This window comes from Dipodomys merriami, unplaced genomic scaffold (assembly GCF_024711535.1).
Source record: "Dipodomys merriami isolate MVZ:Mamm:240054 unplaced genomic scaffold, mDipMer1.0.p SCAF_28, whole genome shotgun sequence".
NCBI classification, from domain to species: domain Eukaryota; kingdom Metazoa; phylum Chordata; class Mammalia; order Rodentia; family Heteromyidae; genus Dipodomys; species Dipodomys merriami.
Window position 1 is genome coordinate 725580 of NW_027204270.1, and position 13348 is coordinate 738927.

The 13348-nt window shown below is 45.2% G+C and overlaps 1 protein-coding gene and 1 pseudogene across 5 annotated transcripts in view; both read right to left on the minus strand.

Annotated features, from left to right (window-relative positions):
• The window catches only part of Gnb1 (G protein subunit beta 1), a 74167-nt gene that overhangs the window by 16753 nt on the left and 44066 nt on the right, over nucleotides 1–13348 (minus strand). For all 5 annotated transcript variants that reach the window (XM_070037113.1, XM_070037114.1, XM_070037116.1 and 2 more), the window contains 3 exons: nucleotides 7948–8044; nucleotides 4760–4798; nucleotides 3191–3297 (listed from right to left, as the gene is read on the minus strand). In XM_070037113.1, coding sequence (XP_069893214.1) covers nucleotides 3191–3297; nucleotides 4760–4798; nucleotides 7948–8004 — 203 coding nt within the window. In that variant the 5' untranslated portion in view covers nucleotides 8005–8044. The remainder of the gene's footprint in view (nucleotides 1–3190; nucleotides 3298–4759; nucleotides 4799–7947; nucleotides 8045–13348) is intronic.
• LOC138838489 (small nucleolar RNA U13) lies at nucleotides 129–226 on the minus strand (annotated as a pseudogene).

Here is a 13348-nt window from a genome sequence, read left to right on the forward strand (position 1 = left end):
CTTTTTCTGTTTCTGTGGTGCTGAGGAATTGAACCCAGGGCCTCATGCATGAGAGGCAAGCACTCTACTGCTGAGCCACCTTCCCAGACCCTCAGATTTTACTTTTTTATTTTATTTTATTTTTTTCACATCAGATGGGTAATATGCCCATGTTGTAACAAGGTTTAGAGGAGGCACATGTCACGCAAGCGCGTGAGAACCCAATCATCACGCTTATGAACCGGATTTTATTTTCATGTTTTGTCTTTAAAAAAAAAATTATGGGGCTGGGAAGGTGACTCAGTGGTAGAGCGCTTGCCTTGCATGCATGAGGCCCTGGGTTCGATTCCTCAGCACCACATAAGAAAAAAGAAAACAGCTGGAAGTGGCACTGTGGCTCAAGTGGTGGAGTGCTAGCCTTGAGCTGAAGAGCTGAGGGACAGCGCCCAGGCCCAGAGTTCTGGCCCCACAACTGACCCAAAAAACAAAACAAAACAAAAAATAAATAAAAAAAAAAATTATGCTAGGCTGGGTGCAGGTGGCTCAGGCCTATAATCTTAGCTACTCTGGGGACTGCAGATATGAGGATTATGGTGTGAAGCCAGCCTGGACAAGAAATCCATGAGATACTTAGATCCAATTAATCACCAGAAAACCAGAAGTGATGTTGTAGCTCAATGGCAGAGTGCTAGCCTTGAGCAAAACAGCTCAGAGATAGTACCCAAGCTGTGAGTTCAAGCCCCATAACTGGAAAAAAAACTAATTAAAAAATTTTAAATGTGTGCTAATACTAGGACTTGAACTCTCGCTTGGCTTTTTCATTCACCGCTGATACTCCACTACTTGAGCTATACCTATAGTTCCTTGAGAGAGAGAGAGAGAGAGAGAGAGAGAGAGAGAGAGAGAGAGAGAGAGAGAGAGAGTGTGTGTGTGTGTGTGTGTGTGTGTGTTGTGTGTATTTATTTTTGGTCAGTCATGGGGCTTGAACTCAGGGCCTGGGTGCCATTCCTGAGTTCTTTTTCTCAAGGTTAGCACTCTACCACTTTCGAGATTTTCCTGCCTGGGCTGGCTTTGAACTGTGATCCTCAGACCTCAGCCACCTGAATAGCTAGGATTACAGGTATAAGCAACCAGCCAAGGCCCATAAATTATTACTTATTTTTGCCAGTCCTGGAGCTTGAGCTCAGGACCTGAGCACTACCCTTCAGCTTCTTTTTGCTCAAGGTTAGCACTCTACCACAACACTACTTCTGGGCTTTTTCTGTGGTGCTGAGGAATTGAATCCAGGGCTTCATGCATGCTAGGCAAGTACTCTACTACTAGGCCATATTCCCAACCCCATAATTTTAATTTTTAAGTGGCAATAATTATATTTATTTATAGAGTACACCATGATTTGATAACCATTTACATTGTTAAACTTATTAATTTATCCATCACTTCCCATGCTTATTCATTTTTGTAGTGAGCATATTTAAAACCTAATCTTTCGGCCAGGTGAGTGGGGTGGCTCATGCTTATAGTCTGAGTTTCTCAGAAAATAAGAGTTTGGGGCTGGGAAGGTGGCTCAGTGGTAGAGTGCTTGCCTTGCGTGCCTGAGGCCCTGGGTTCCATTCCTCAGCACCACATAAGCAAAAAGAAAAAAGCCGGAAGTAGCGCTGTGGCTCAAGTGGTAGAGCACTAGCCTTGAGCTGAAGAGCTGAGGGACAGCGCCCAGGCCCAGAGTTCAGGCCCTACGACTGGACCCCCCCCCCAAAAAAAAAAAATTGTGGGTCCAATAAACCATCAGAAAACTGGAAGTGGTGCTGTGGCTTAAGCGGTAGAGAGCTCACCTTGAGCTAAAGAGCACACAGATAGTGCTCAAGCCCAGAGTTCAAGCCCCATGACTGAGCAAAGAAAAAAGAAAAAAAAAATACAAAACCCTATTGACATACTTACTGAAGGACTGTCTCAAGTAGTGGCCCACCTGCCTAGTAAACACAAAATCCCAAGTTTTCTGAGCCAGTGTGTGTACCCTCTTTCCTATTTTATTCTGATTGCTGTCATCACTAAAAACATCACGCACTCATCTGAAAATGAAATTGTATGAGACCCTCTGTAGAACAAACTAAAGATAGAATCTTTTGTTCTCTGGCTGTTTACCAGAATAAAGAAAAAGAAAGCCAAGCAGAAAATTCCACTGACAACTGAATGGGAAACAAGCAGAAGATGGGCCCAGTGGGAGGACGGTGACAGCCACTAATATTACATATGCCCCCGTGCCTGCCACAGAGAGGCCAACAGAGTCCACATGCCCTCAGACCACTCATCCTCCATGCCAGGCCAGCTCTAGCATTCTGACCAAGGATCTTGGAGCTACAGGAACAAGATGGGAAGGGGAGGAACCAGAGCAGGGAAAGGAAAACAACTTCTTCCCGTGGGGTGTCCCAAGAGTAGTCTGCAGGAGAGCTGGGAGTATGAGGGTCCCGAGAGGAAAGGGAGGCAAGGAGCAAGGAGGACAGAGCTGGTGGCGGCAAGAAAGTGCAGAGCTGGGGTAGCTGGTGTCTCATGAAGAAATGGGATCACATAGGGGCTGGGAAGGTGGCTCAGTGGTAGAGTGCTTGCCTTGTAATGCATGAGGCCCTGGGTTCAATTCCTCAGCACCACATAGGAAAAAAGCCAGAAGTGGCGCTGTGGCTCAAGTGGTAGAGCGCTAGCCTTGAGCTGAAGAGCTGAGGGACAGCACCCAGGCCCAGAGTTCAGGCCCCACAACTGGACCCCAAAAAAAAAAAAAAAAAAAAAAAAGAAATGGGATCACATGCCTCTTTTGGGTGGCGAAGACAACAGCAGAGCCGGGCACCGGTGGCTCACGCCTATAATCCTAGCTATTCAGGAGGCTGAGATCTGAGGATCAGATCTGAGGATCAGCCAGCCTGTGCAGGAAAATCTGTGAGACTCTTATCGCCAATAAAAAACCATTAAAAATCCGGAACTGGCATTGTAGCTCAAGTGCTACGGTGCTCGCCTTGAGCTGAAGAGTGAGGGACAGTGCCCAGACCCAGAGTTCAGGCCTCCCGACCAAAAAAAAAAAAAAAAAAAAAGACAACAGCAGCCAGCTCAAGCCCTGCATGGAGCTGTGGACAGAATCTGTGGCTGTGCATGCTAGACCTGGCTCACTTCCAAACTTGTATTATATACTAGAAATCAGAACAGTTTGCAGGACCATGAGTACCTGGAGTCTGTGCCCCAATGCATGGCATAGATCTTAGCCAGGTGTCCGCGCAGTGTCCTTCGGGTACGCATCTGGATTCTTCCCACTGGGTCAATGTTGTTTGTGATCTTAAAAATAAATAAGAGTTACTACAGGTTAACATCGGCAGCTGCGGCTCTGCTTTGGTGATCTCTTGCTCCCCACCCGCTCTGGCTTTCTAACCCAGGACCCTTCCCTTTTAGGATACCTACTACTGCATGCACATGCCAGGACAACTTCAGACACTGTCTTCTTCCTTTTTTCACTTCTCCCCATACTGGTCTAACAGGCCTGACTCCCCTTACCCCTCATAGAATGCTCACTCAACATGAAAGTAACTACATTGGCTAATTTTGTATAATCACTGCCACAATCATTGAGCAGTGGGCCCACTCCCCTACCCCGATCCTAGGCAAACACCATCATCTACACTGTCTCCAAGGATATTTCCCCATTTTGGAAATTTCATACAAATGCAATCAGAAAATGCAAAACCCATGTAATCTGCTTTTTGTTCTTTCATCAAAATGCTTCTGAAGGCTAGCCATGTTGTAGCATGTTGCTGCTGCATTTCTTTTCATAACTGAGTAATATTCCATTACACAGATATATTATAATAATAGGAATTCTGGACTTCTTCTACCTTATAGCTACCATGGAGGCTTTCAGTAAAAACTTGGTGCACAGCGTCACCGCAACATTGACAATTTTGCTTTCTGTGGTTTCAGTTACCCATGGTCAACAGAGGCTCCAGGGTTAGGTAATTTATGAATTTACAACTCTACTCTGTTCTGAGTTGCATGATACTTGATGCTGACCCAGTCTGCCCCACCCACCCAGAATGTAAATCATTTTGTCCAGCCCCGTGCTGTGAACACACCACCTTTCAGCTGTTCAGAAGCTGACCTAGCTGTTAAGACTCCAGCAGTGCTGCAGCACCCCCAGACGCACAACCTGTAACAATCACCTCATTTTATCTTGTTATTCCCCAGGCTTTAATAAAGCCTGGTAAGATATCTAACAGCGTACCTCCACATAACTATTACAGGACATTGTCATGACTTTATCTTAGTTATTAATCTCTTCTGGTGCCTAAATTTACAAATTAAATTCTTTTCGAATGTAGGGCAAAACATACTATCTATGTCTAGTGCTGTAGGAAGGTCAAGCATACACGGAGAGCTTCCCCAAAGACAAGAGGACAAGATGACTTTGTTCAATTCTTCTGGCATATCTATCTAGCAGTCAGACTGCTGGGTGATATGGCAATTCTAAGTTTAACAGTTTGAGTAACTGTCAAGCTGTCAAAAATTGCAGTGTTGTCTGAGAAAAATGTCAAATACTTTAGACAAAAATGGTATCTTAAGACTACTTCCTCTATGCTAGGAAGTAATCCTTAAAGGCAAGGGAAATAAATTCTGGTTATCTGTGCCTATCATCACAATGACTTCCGAATGAAAGGTGCTGGCAGAGCTTTGTGCTCCACTGCACAGGAAAGGCACAGCAAGCCCATTCCTGCCTGCCTAGCCTCTGCCCAAGCAAACAACTTACCTGGGAGAGAGTTGCATCTGCACAGGCTTTTCGAGCATCCTAAGAAATAATGACAAAAGGAATTAGTCATGATTCTCCCATCCAACCCCAGACCCTCATCCACCAAAGCGTCAGAGGAACTCCACAAACTGTGAGGGTAAAAGCAGAATGTAGCTCTTATATACTTCACTGATGCGAATTTTCTTTTAAAGTACAAGGAAAATAATCTTATTTTTAAAAAGCAGAGTGTGTACAATGATGGAGCACTCTTTTCAAAACTTCCTTTTTTGGCCAGGCATTGGTGGCTCACACCTGTAATCCTAGCTACTCAGAGGCTGAGATCTGAGGATTGCAGTACAAAGCCAGCCCAAGCAGCAAAGTCTGTGAGATTCTCATCTCCAGAAGAAGGCCTGTGACAGAGCATTAACCTAGACAGTGCCCCAGAACCAGCACAGAGACAAAACACAACACAAAACACTTCCTTTCTTCTAGTGCTCCCTGCTCTTACCCAAGGCCAGTAGAGGTCGAGACAACAACAAACAAAAGCCTGGTAAAAACCATCTAAGACATGCACATTCCTTATCCAAACAGGGCAATGCCCTAGGAACCCCACTGAACTATGGAGGCAGAGGCTGCCTTCCCACAGGGCACACCCATTTCCCTTCTCACAGTCAGGCTGAGGTCAGGTGGGGCAAACGTGACCCAGGAAAAACAGGATCAAAACACCTGCTATTCAAGCAAAAAACAAACAAACAAAAACAGCACTAAAACTTTGTCTTTGAGCAAACAATCATTAAATCCAAGTTATAGGAAAAGAACAAAGGAACCAGGAAGAGACAATCAATTCCAATGTGATTTTCTGGTTGATGCTATCTTGTCAACTATCTTCTAGAAGACCTAGCAATACAGTGATGTATGATGTTGAGATATCCCATACCCAGTGAAATTTCTATATTAACAGAACATGACTGAAGTGCTGGAAAATGAGTCTTAAGGGCTGAGGCCTAACACCTGCACAGCAAGCACAGTATCTTAGGTTCAAACCCACTAACACACACAAAAAAAAGTACTGAAATCCAAAACAGCATACATTATAAAGAAAATTGAATAGCTTTAAAAGTTTCAAAATCTGGCCTGGGAAGGTGGCTCAGTGGTAGAGCGCTTGCCTTGCATGCCTGAGGCCCTGGGTTCGATTCCTCAGCACCACATAAGCAAAAAGAAAAAAGCCGGAAGTGGTGCTATGGCTCAAGTGGTAGAGCACTAGCCTTGAGCTGAAGAGCTGAGGGACAGTGCTCAGGCCCAGAGTTCAGGCCCCACAACCAGACCCCCCCACCAAATCTTTTTTTTTCAAAATCTGAGAGTAGAATAATTTGAAGGACAGAGACTATGACAGCTTCCACTAGGAAAGATGTTTCTATGATGCTGTTGTCTGATCAGCTACTTCTGAAGTGGCAGCCAGCCCCCGGAGAGCATCCTCCACAGTGCACGTTCTGATCCACGGTGCAAACTGGCTCACTTATGAAGCAGTGATAACACAAAAGTACACTGAAATGACCATTACTGTATGAATACATCAAATCTTTAGATTGCAAATTTGTCTTTGGTTTGAAAAAAAGTAACACAAATGTTTATTTTGTTGTTTTGCTTTATGTGTATTGGTCATGGGCTTAAACTCAGGGCCTAGGCATTGTCCCTGAGTTTTTATTGCTCAGGGCTAGTGCTCTAGCACTTGAGCCACAGCTCCACCAGTTACTTTGAGGTAATTAATTGGAGGTAAGAGTCTTAGGACTTTCTTGCCCTGGCTGTCTTTGAACTATGATTCTCAGGTCTCAGCTTCCTGAGTAGTATGAGGCTGCTTTCCTAGGAGGATCATGCTTGTTATCGAGAATATGTATCAAAATAATAAGGCTGGAGGCATGAATCACAAGTAGGACACCTGCCTAGCAAGCATGAAGGACTGAGTTTAAACTCCACTTTCATAACCACATCCACACTATGTAATAACTAAAATGATATTTGAGATATTAGATGAGATGAAAATTTTCAAGATGACCTCTACTTGTTTCTTTGTACATTTTAATTGTGGTAATGAAAACATGTAAAGCCAGGTGCTAGTGGCTCATGCCTGTAATCCTAGCTACTCAGGAGGGCCGAGATCTGAGGATCAAAGCCAGTTCAGGCAGGAAAGTCTCTTGAAACTTTTATCTCCAATTAACAACAGGAAAACTGGAAGAAGCTGGGCACTGTTGTAATCCTAGCTACTCAGGAGGCTGAGATAGAAATTTGAAACCAACCCAGGCAAGAAACTCCATGAAACTCTTATCTCCAATTAACCACCAGAAAACGGAAGTGGCACTGTGGTTCAAAGTAGAAGAGCTCTAGCATTGAGTGCAAAAGCTCAGGGACAACACCTAGGCCCTCAGTTTAAGCCCCATGACTACCTCTACCAACAAAACACTGGAAGTGCAACTGTGGCTCAAGGTGATTGAGCTCTATAGTCTTTAGCAGAAAAGCTCAAGGACAGGGCCCAGGCTTTCAAGCCCCATGGCTGACAAAGAAAAAAAAAAAAAAAAGAAAACATGTGGACTGGGCTGGGAAGGTGGCTCAGTGGTAGAGTGTTTGCCTTGCATGCATGAGGCCCTGGGTTCAATTCCTCAGCCAGAACTGACACTGTGGCTCAAATGGTAGAGCACTAGCCTTGACTTGAAGAGCTGAGGGACAGCGCCCAGGCCCAGAGTTCAGGCTCCACAACCGACAAAAAAAATAAATAAATAAAAATTAAAAAATTCAAATCCAGGCACCAGTGGATCCCTTATAATACTAGCTACTCAGAAGGCTGAGATATAAGGATTGTAGTTCAAGCCAGACTGGGCAGGAAAGTCCATCCATGACACTTTCCAATTAACTACCAAAAAGCCACAAGTGGAGTTGAGCTCAAGTGGTAGTAGAGTGGCTAGCCTTTAGCACCAAACCTCACGGACAGCACCTAAGTTTAAGCACACACTTAAACCCCAAAAGACCTTTACCAATTCTATGCAAACATTTTACGTACATTCAACTAAATTATAATATGAGACAAAGAAGACTGAAAACATGCATTAGGTAAGTATCCTGATTTATGATTAGTAGATACTACTCAAATACACCTCACAGCCACATTCCCCAGCCGTTAATTTCTGACTTAAAACTCAAAGGCACAGGCTACATACTCTAATCTGGTTCTTCAGTTGCTCGGCCTCCTGCCGCAGCTGGTCAAGCTCACTCATCTTCAGGTCTCTGCTCTAGACACCTCTCAGAACCAACAATCTGGAAGAGAAAAGCAAAACATTGGCATGTATGGTTGAATACTTCAGGAAGCAGACGAAGACAGACATTCAAGACTTGAAAGCAATGATCTCATTACAAGTCAGAGAACCTGGATAGGCATGGCTGAGGGGGTGGGGTGCCTCCATGGTCAGCATGAAGCCAGGACGAAACTGAACACAGCCAAGGAAAAATTAGAGAGGTCCCAGAATTTGTCTTCAGCATTTATAAGAATCTGTAAGCTACCTAAATCAGGAAGCTGAGATCTGAGGATCATGGTTCAAAGCCGGCCTTGGCAGGCAAGCCCGAGACTCCCATCTCCATTGCCAAAAGTGGCAATGTGGCTCAAGTGGTAGAGCTCTAGCCTTGGGCAAAAAAAGCTCAAGGACAGTGTGTTAAACAACAACAACAACAACAAAACCCACAACACCTAATAATACACTGCTGATAATATGGCAATGATTTGAGAAACAAAATTGTAACATGAAGTATTTTTAGTAAAAAGATCTGGATACCCTAAAAGTAGGAATGTAAAACTGACATCTAGAATAGAAACTACAGAGAAAACAAGTGGCAACTGTTTTAGGGAAGAGGACCAAGGCAATCTGGAAGTTCCAGCAGTTAGCAATCAACCTGTGACTATAAAGATGTCCAGAGGTTCACACAGCATCCTGAAAGCACCTGGGTCATTTCCAGCCCCCTCTACTCCCACCCAAACAGGCCCTGGGATCCCAGGAGGCTAGGAAATAATGCCTTGATCCTTCTAGGTACTGGCCAGATCAGACTAGGATAAACCTTGCATACCACCCCAATTACGACAGTGCTCCCCAAAACAATTCTGTTAAACAGATGGCTTCTTTTCCATACCAGAGGGGTGGTACATTTGATTAACATCTTGTTGTTATGTCAGTCATAAGTATGATCAAAGTATTATAAAACAAACACAAATATCATTTATTGAGGTGTTTAATTCCCAAGGCAAATTACACAGGAAAACAAGTGAAACACCACAAATGTTGTAGCTAGGTAATGGTGGTTCATTCATGCCTGTAACCTATCGGGAAGCTGAGATCTGAAAAAGGCACTTTGAAGACAACTTAGGCAGCAAAGTCCTTGAGACTTGGGCTAGGAAGGTGGCTCAGTGGTAGAGCGCTTGCCTTGCATGCCTGAGGCCCTGGGTTCGATTCCTCAGCACCATATAAGCAAAAAGAAAAAAGCCGGAAGTGGCGCTGTGGCTCAAGTGGTAGAGTGCTAGCCTTGAGCTGAAGAGCTGAGGGACAGCACCCAGACCCAGAGTTCAGGCCCCACAACTGGACCCCCCCCCCAAAAAAAAGTCCTTGAGAATTATCTCCAAATAACCATCGAAAAGCCAGAAGTGGATATGTGGATTAACCAGGAGAGTGCCAATGTTTGAGGTCCTAAGTTCAAGTCTCATTACTGGAGCCAAAAAACACAGCAAAGCAACAGCAGCAGCAACAACAACAACAACAACAACAACAAAAACCCCACCACACTGTATAAAGTGAGGTGCTAGCAGGAGCTCACACTTGTACCCTAGCTCACTGAGAGGCTCAAAGTGGAAGGGTTGTGATATGAGATCCGGAAGGGCAGACTTTTTTTATTTTGTCGGTCATGGGGCCTGAACTCTGGGCCTGAGCACTGTCCCTCAGCTCTTCAGCTCAAGGCTAGTGCTCTACCAATTGAGCCACAGTGCCAGTTCCTACCAATTGAGCCACAGTGCCAGTTCCAACTTTTTCTGTTTATGTGGTGCTGAGGAATTAAACCCAGGGCCTCATGCATGCAAGCCAAGCACTCTACCACTGAGCCACCTTCCCAGCCCGGCATTTTTTTTTTTTTTTAAATTCTATATGTGGGGCTAGGGATGTGGCTTGCCTAACATTCATGAGGCCCTCAGATTCCTCAGCACCACATACACATTAAAAGCCAGAAGTGGTAGAGTGCTAGCCTTGAGCAAAAGCAGCTCAGGGACAGTGCCCAGGCTCTGAGTTCAAGCCCCAGGACTGGCAAAGTCCTTGAGACTTGGGCTAGGAAGGTGGCTCAGTGGTAGAGCGCTTGCCTTGCATACATGAGACCCTGGGTTCGATTCCTCAGCACCACATAAGCAAGAAGAAAAAAGCCGGAAGTGGCGCTGTGGCTCAAGTGGTAGAGCGCTAGCCTTGAGCTGAAGAGCTGAGGGACAGTGCCCAGACCCAGAGTTCAGGCCCCACGACTGGACCCCCCAAAAAATAATAATAAAAATAAAAATAAACGTGTGTGTGTGTCTCCCACTCAGACACTTGTGACCATGCACCGCTTTGAGATCTGGGGAGGGAATCTTTTTTTTTTTTTGGCCAAGACTGGCCTTGAACATTGATCTTCCCTATCTCTCCTTCAGAAACTATGGTTTACAAGCATGAACCACAGTGCTGTGCTTACAGGAATTTTTTGTGGGTGGTGGTAGTGGTTGTGGGGCTTAAATTAAACTCAGGGCCTGGGCACAATTCCTAAGCCTCCTTGTGCTCTATCACTTGAGCAACAATTCCACTTCTAGTTTTTGTTTTTTGTTGGTCATAGGGCTTGAACTCTGGGCCTGGGCACTGACCCTCAGCTCTTCAGCTCAAGGGGAGTGCTCTACCACTTGAGCCACAGCGCTACTTCTAGTTTTTGGGTGATTAATTGGAGATAAAAATGTCATGGGGACTTTTCTGCCCCGGCTGGCTTCCAACCATGATCCTTAAATCTCAGCCTCCTGAGTAGCTAGGCACAGGAATTTTTAAAAATTGGCACTGGAGTTTGAATGGGCCCCAAACTTGACAGGCTGGCATTATACACGCTGAGCCACCCAATCAGCAGTCTTCTGCCCCGGCATCCCTCCAGCCCTAGTTGGGATGACAGGCACACACCATGATGCTCAGCTTCTTCCAGGGAGATAGAGTCTGAGGAGCTTTTCTTCCTCAGCTGGTCTGGAACCCAACACCATGATTTTGAGTTCTCGGCCTACCATTAAGCTATGGTGACATGTACTCAGCATTACACTTACATGGGCTAAGAAGGGAGTCTCAAAAACACCTTAAATGAGAGGAAAAAGGGTAAAAAAGTACGGCAGTGGAGCAGACTGAATACTGATGAAAGTGAACTATACTACTTGTGGGTGGAGATGGTAGAGGGAAGGAAAATGAGGAAACAGATGACACCTTACAAACGGAAATGTACTTATTACCTGACTCTTGTAACTGTAACCCCTCAGGATATCACCTCTATGATAACAATGAGATTTTTTTTTTTTTTTGCTGGTGGATCTGAACTCTGCGCCTGGGCATTGTCCCTCAGCTCTTCAGCTCAAGGCGAGCTCTCTACCGCTTGAGCCACAGCGCCACATCCGGCTTTTTCTGTTTATGTGGTGCTGAGGAATCGAACCCAGGGCCTCATGCATGCAAGGCAAGCACTCTACCACTGAGCCACCTTCCCAGCCCAACAATGAGATAACGTTTTTAAAAATACCACCTTTTTCTAGTTGTTGAATGGTAACCTTTTGTATAACTCTTAAAGATAAAAGAAGTATAATTTAAGCCAGACACTAGTGGCTTGTGCCCATAACCCAAATACTCAGGTAGCTGAGATCTGAGGATTTGGTTCAAAGTGAGCCTAGACAGGAAAAGTTCATGAGATTCTTATTCCCAGTTCACCCATAAAAAGCTGGAAGGGAGCTGTGGCTCGTTAGAGTGCTGGCCTTGAGCAAAAAAGTTCAGGCACAAACTGGGCACTGGTGGCTCATGACTGTAATGCTAGCTTACTCAGGAGGCTGAGATCTGAGGATTGCGGTTCAAAGCCAGCCCGGGCAGGAAAGTCTGTGAGACTCTTATCTCCAATAAACCACTAGAAAACCGGAAGTGGTGCTGTGGCTCAAGGGATAGAGCATTTGCCTTGAGCTAAAGAGTGCAGGGACAGCGCCCAAGCCCAGAGTTCAAGCCCCATGACCGACCAAAAAAAAAAAGTTCAGGCACAGCACCAATGTCCCCAGTTCAAGCCCCAAGACCCACACAAAAAATAAAAACAAAAAACTACTTCATTATAAACATTCCTTAACTTTCCTATTCTGCAAAAAGATATGAAAGACGGGTGCTGCTGGCTCACGCCTCTAATCTTAGCTACTGAGGAGACTGAGATCTGAGGATCGCAGTTCAAAGCCAGCTCCAGAAGGAAAGTCCATGAGACTCTTATCTCCAATGAACCACCAAAAAACTGGAAGTGGCGCTGTGGCTCAAGTGGTAGAACACTGGCCTTGAGCTGAAGAGCTGAGGGACAGCGCCCAGGCCCTCAGTTCAAGACCCACAGCCAAAAAAAAAAAAAAAAAAAGTTGGTGCTGTGGCTCTCGTCTATAATCCAATCTGAGATCGGAGGATCACAGGTTCAAAGGCAGCTCAGGCAGAAAAGTCCCTGTGATGAGACTCTTATCTCCAATTACCACTCAAAAACCGGAGGTGGCACTGTAGCCCATGAGGTAGAACGCTAGCCCTGAGCACAAAGCTCAGGGACAGCACCCAGACTCTGAGGTTCAAGCCCCACAACCGATTTTTTTTTAAGAAAGGTATTAAAACATCATTCTATTACTCACGTTATGGATCTCTGACCTATACCTAGAGAGGACAAGAGAATCTTTTGCAGCTAATCTCTTCCAACAGGATGGGCAGGAGACAAGAGGGATGCTCAAGGCCAAACCTGGGAAAATGAGGCCCCAGGAGTTCTCACAAGCACTGACCTTGAGCAGTCCACAGAACAACCAACCAATCAAGGCCTCCACAAATGACAGCCTGCTGCCATCTCGCTCTAGAGACTCAACACAGGGAGAGCATGACAATTTCAGAGGGATAACAAGCTCTTTTCCTCCTCTCCTCCCTCCCTGATTTCTTGTTCTGGCTATGTAGCTAAGTCTGTCCTGAAACTGCTCAAGTAGGAGCATAGTGAATACTAGAAATACAGGTGTGTGCGACCCTGCTTGGCTAGCCTGGTGGATAGGAATCACCAGGGGACACTCCTCAAGCCTCCCAGGATATTAGAAGATCCGTGGCATTAGAGAACATTGTTCTGTAGAAAAAGATGGACTCATTTTTGTGCCAACCCTAAAGCACTAAAGTCTATATTTACTACTCTATAACAGAACATAGAAAGATTTTAAAAGTGGGAAGATGTGTTGATATGTCTGCCTAGATGACCTGGTCTCCCTTTATCTTACCCAGGATCAAGAGGAAGATCTTCAGAGTCAGGGGTCAGTACACGCCTGTAGGCCCTGTAAAGTGTTGCTCCCCT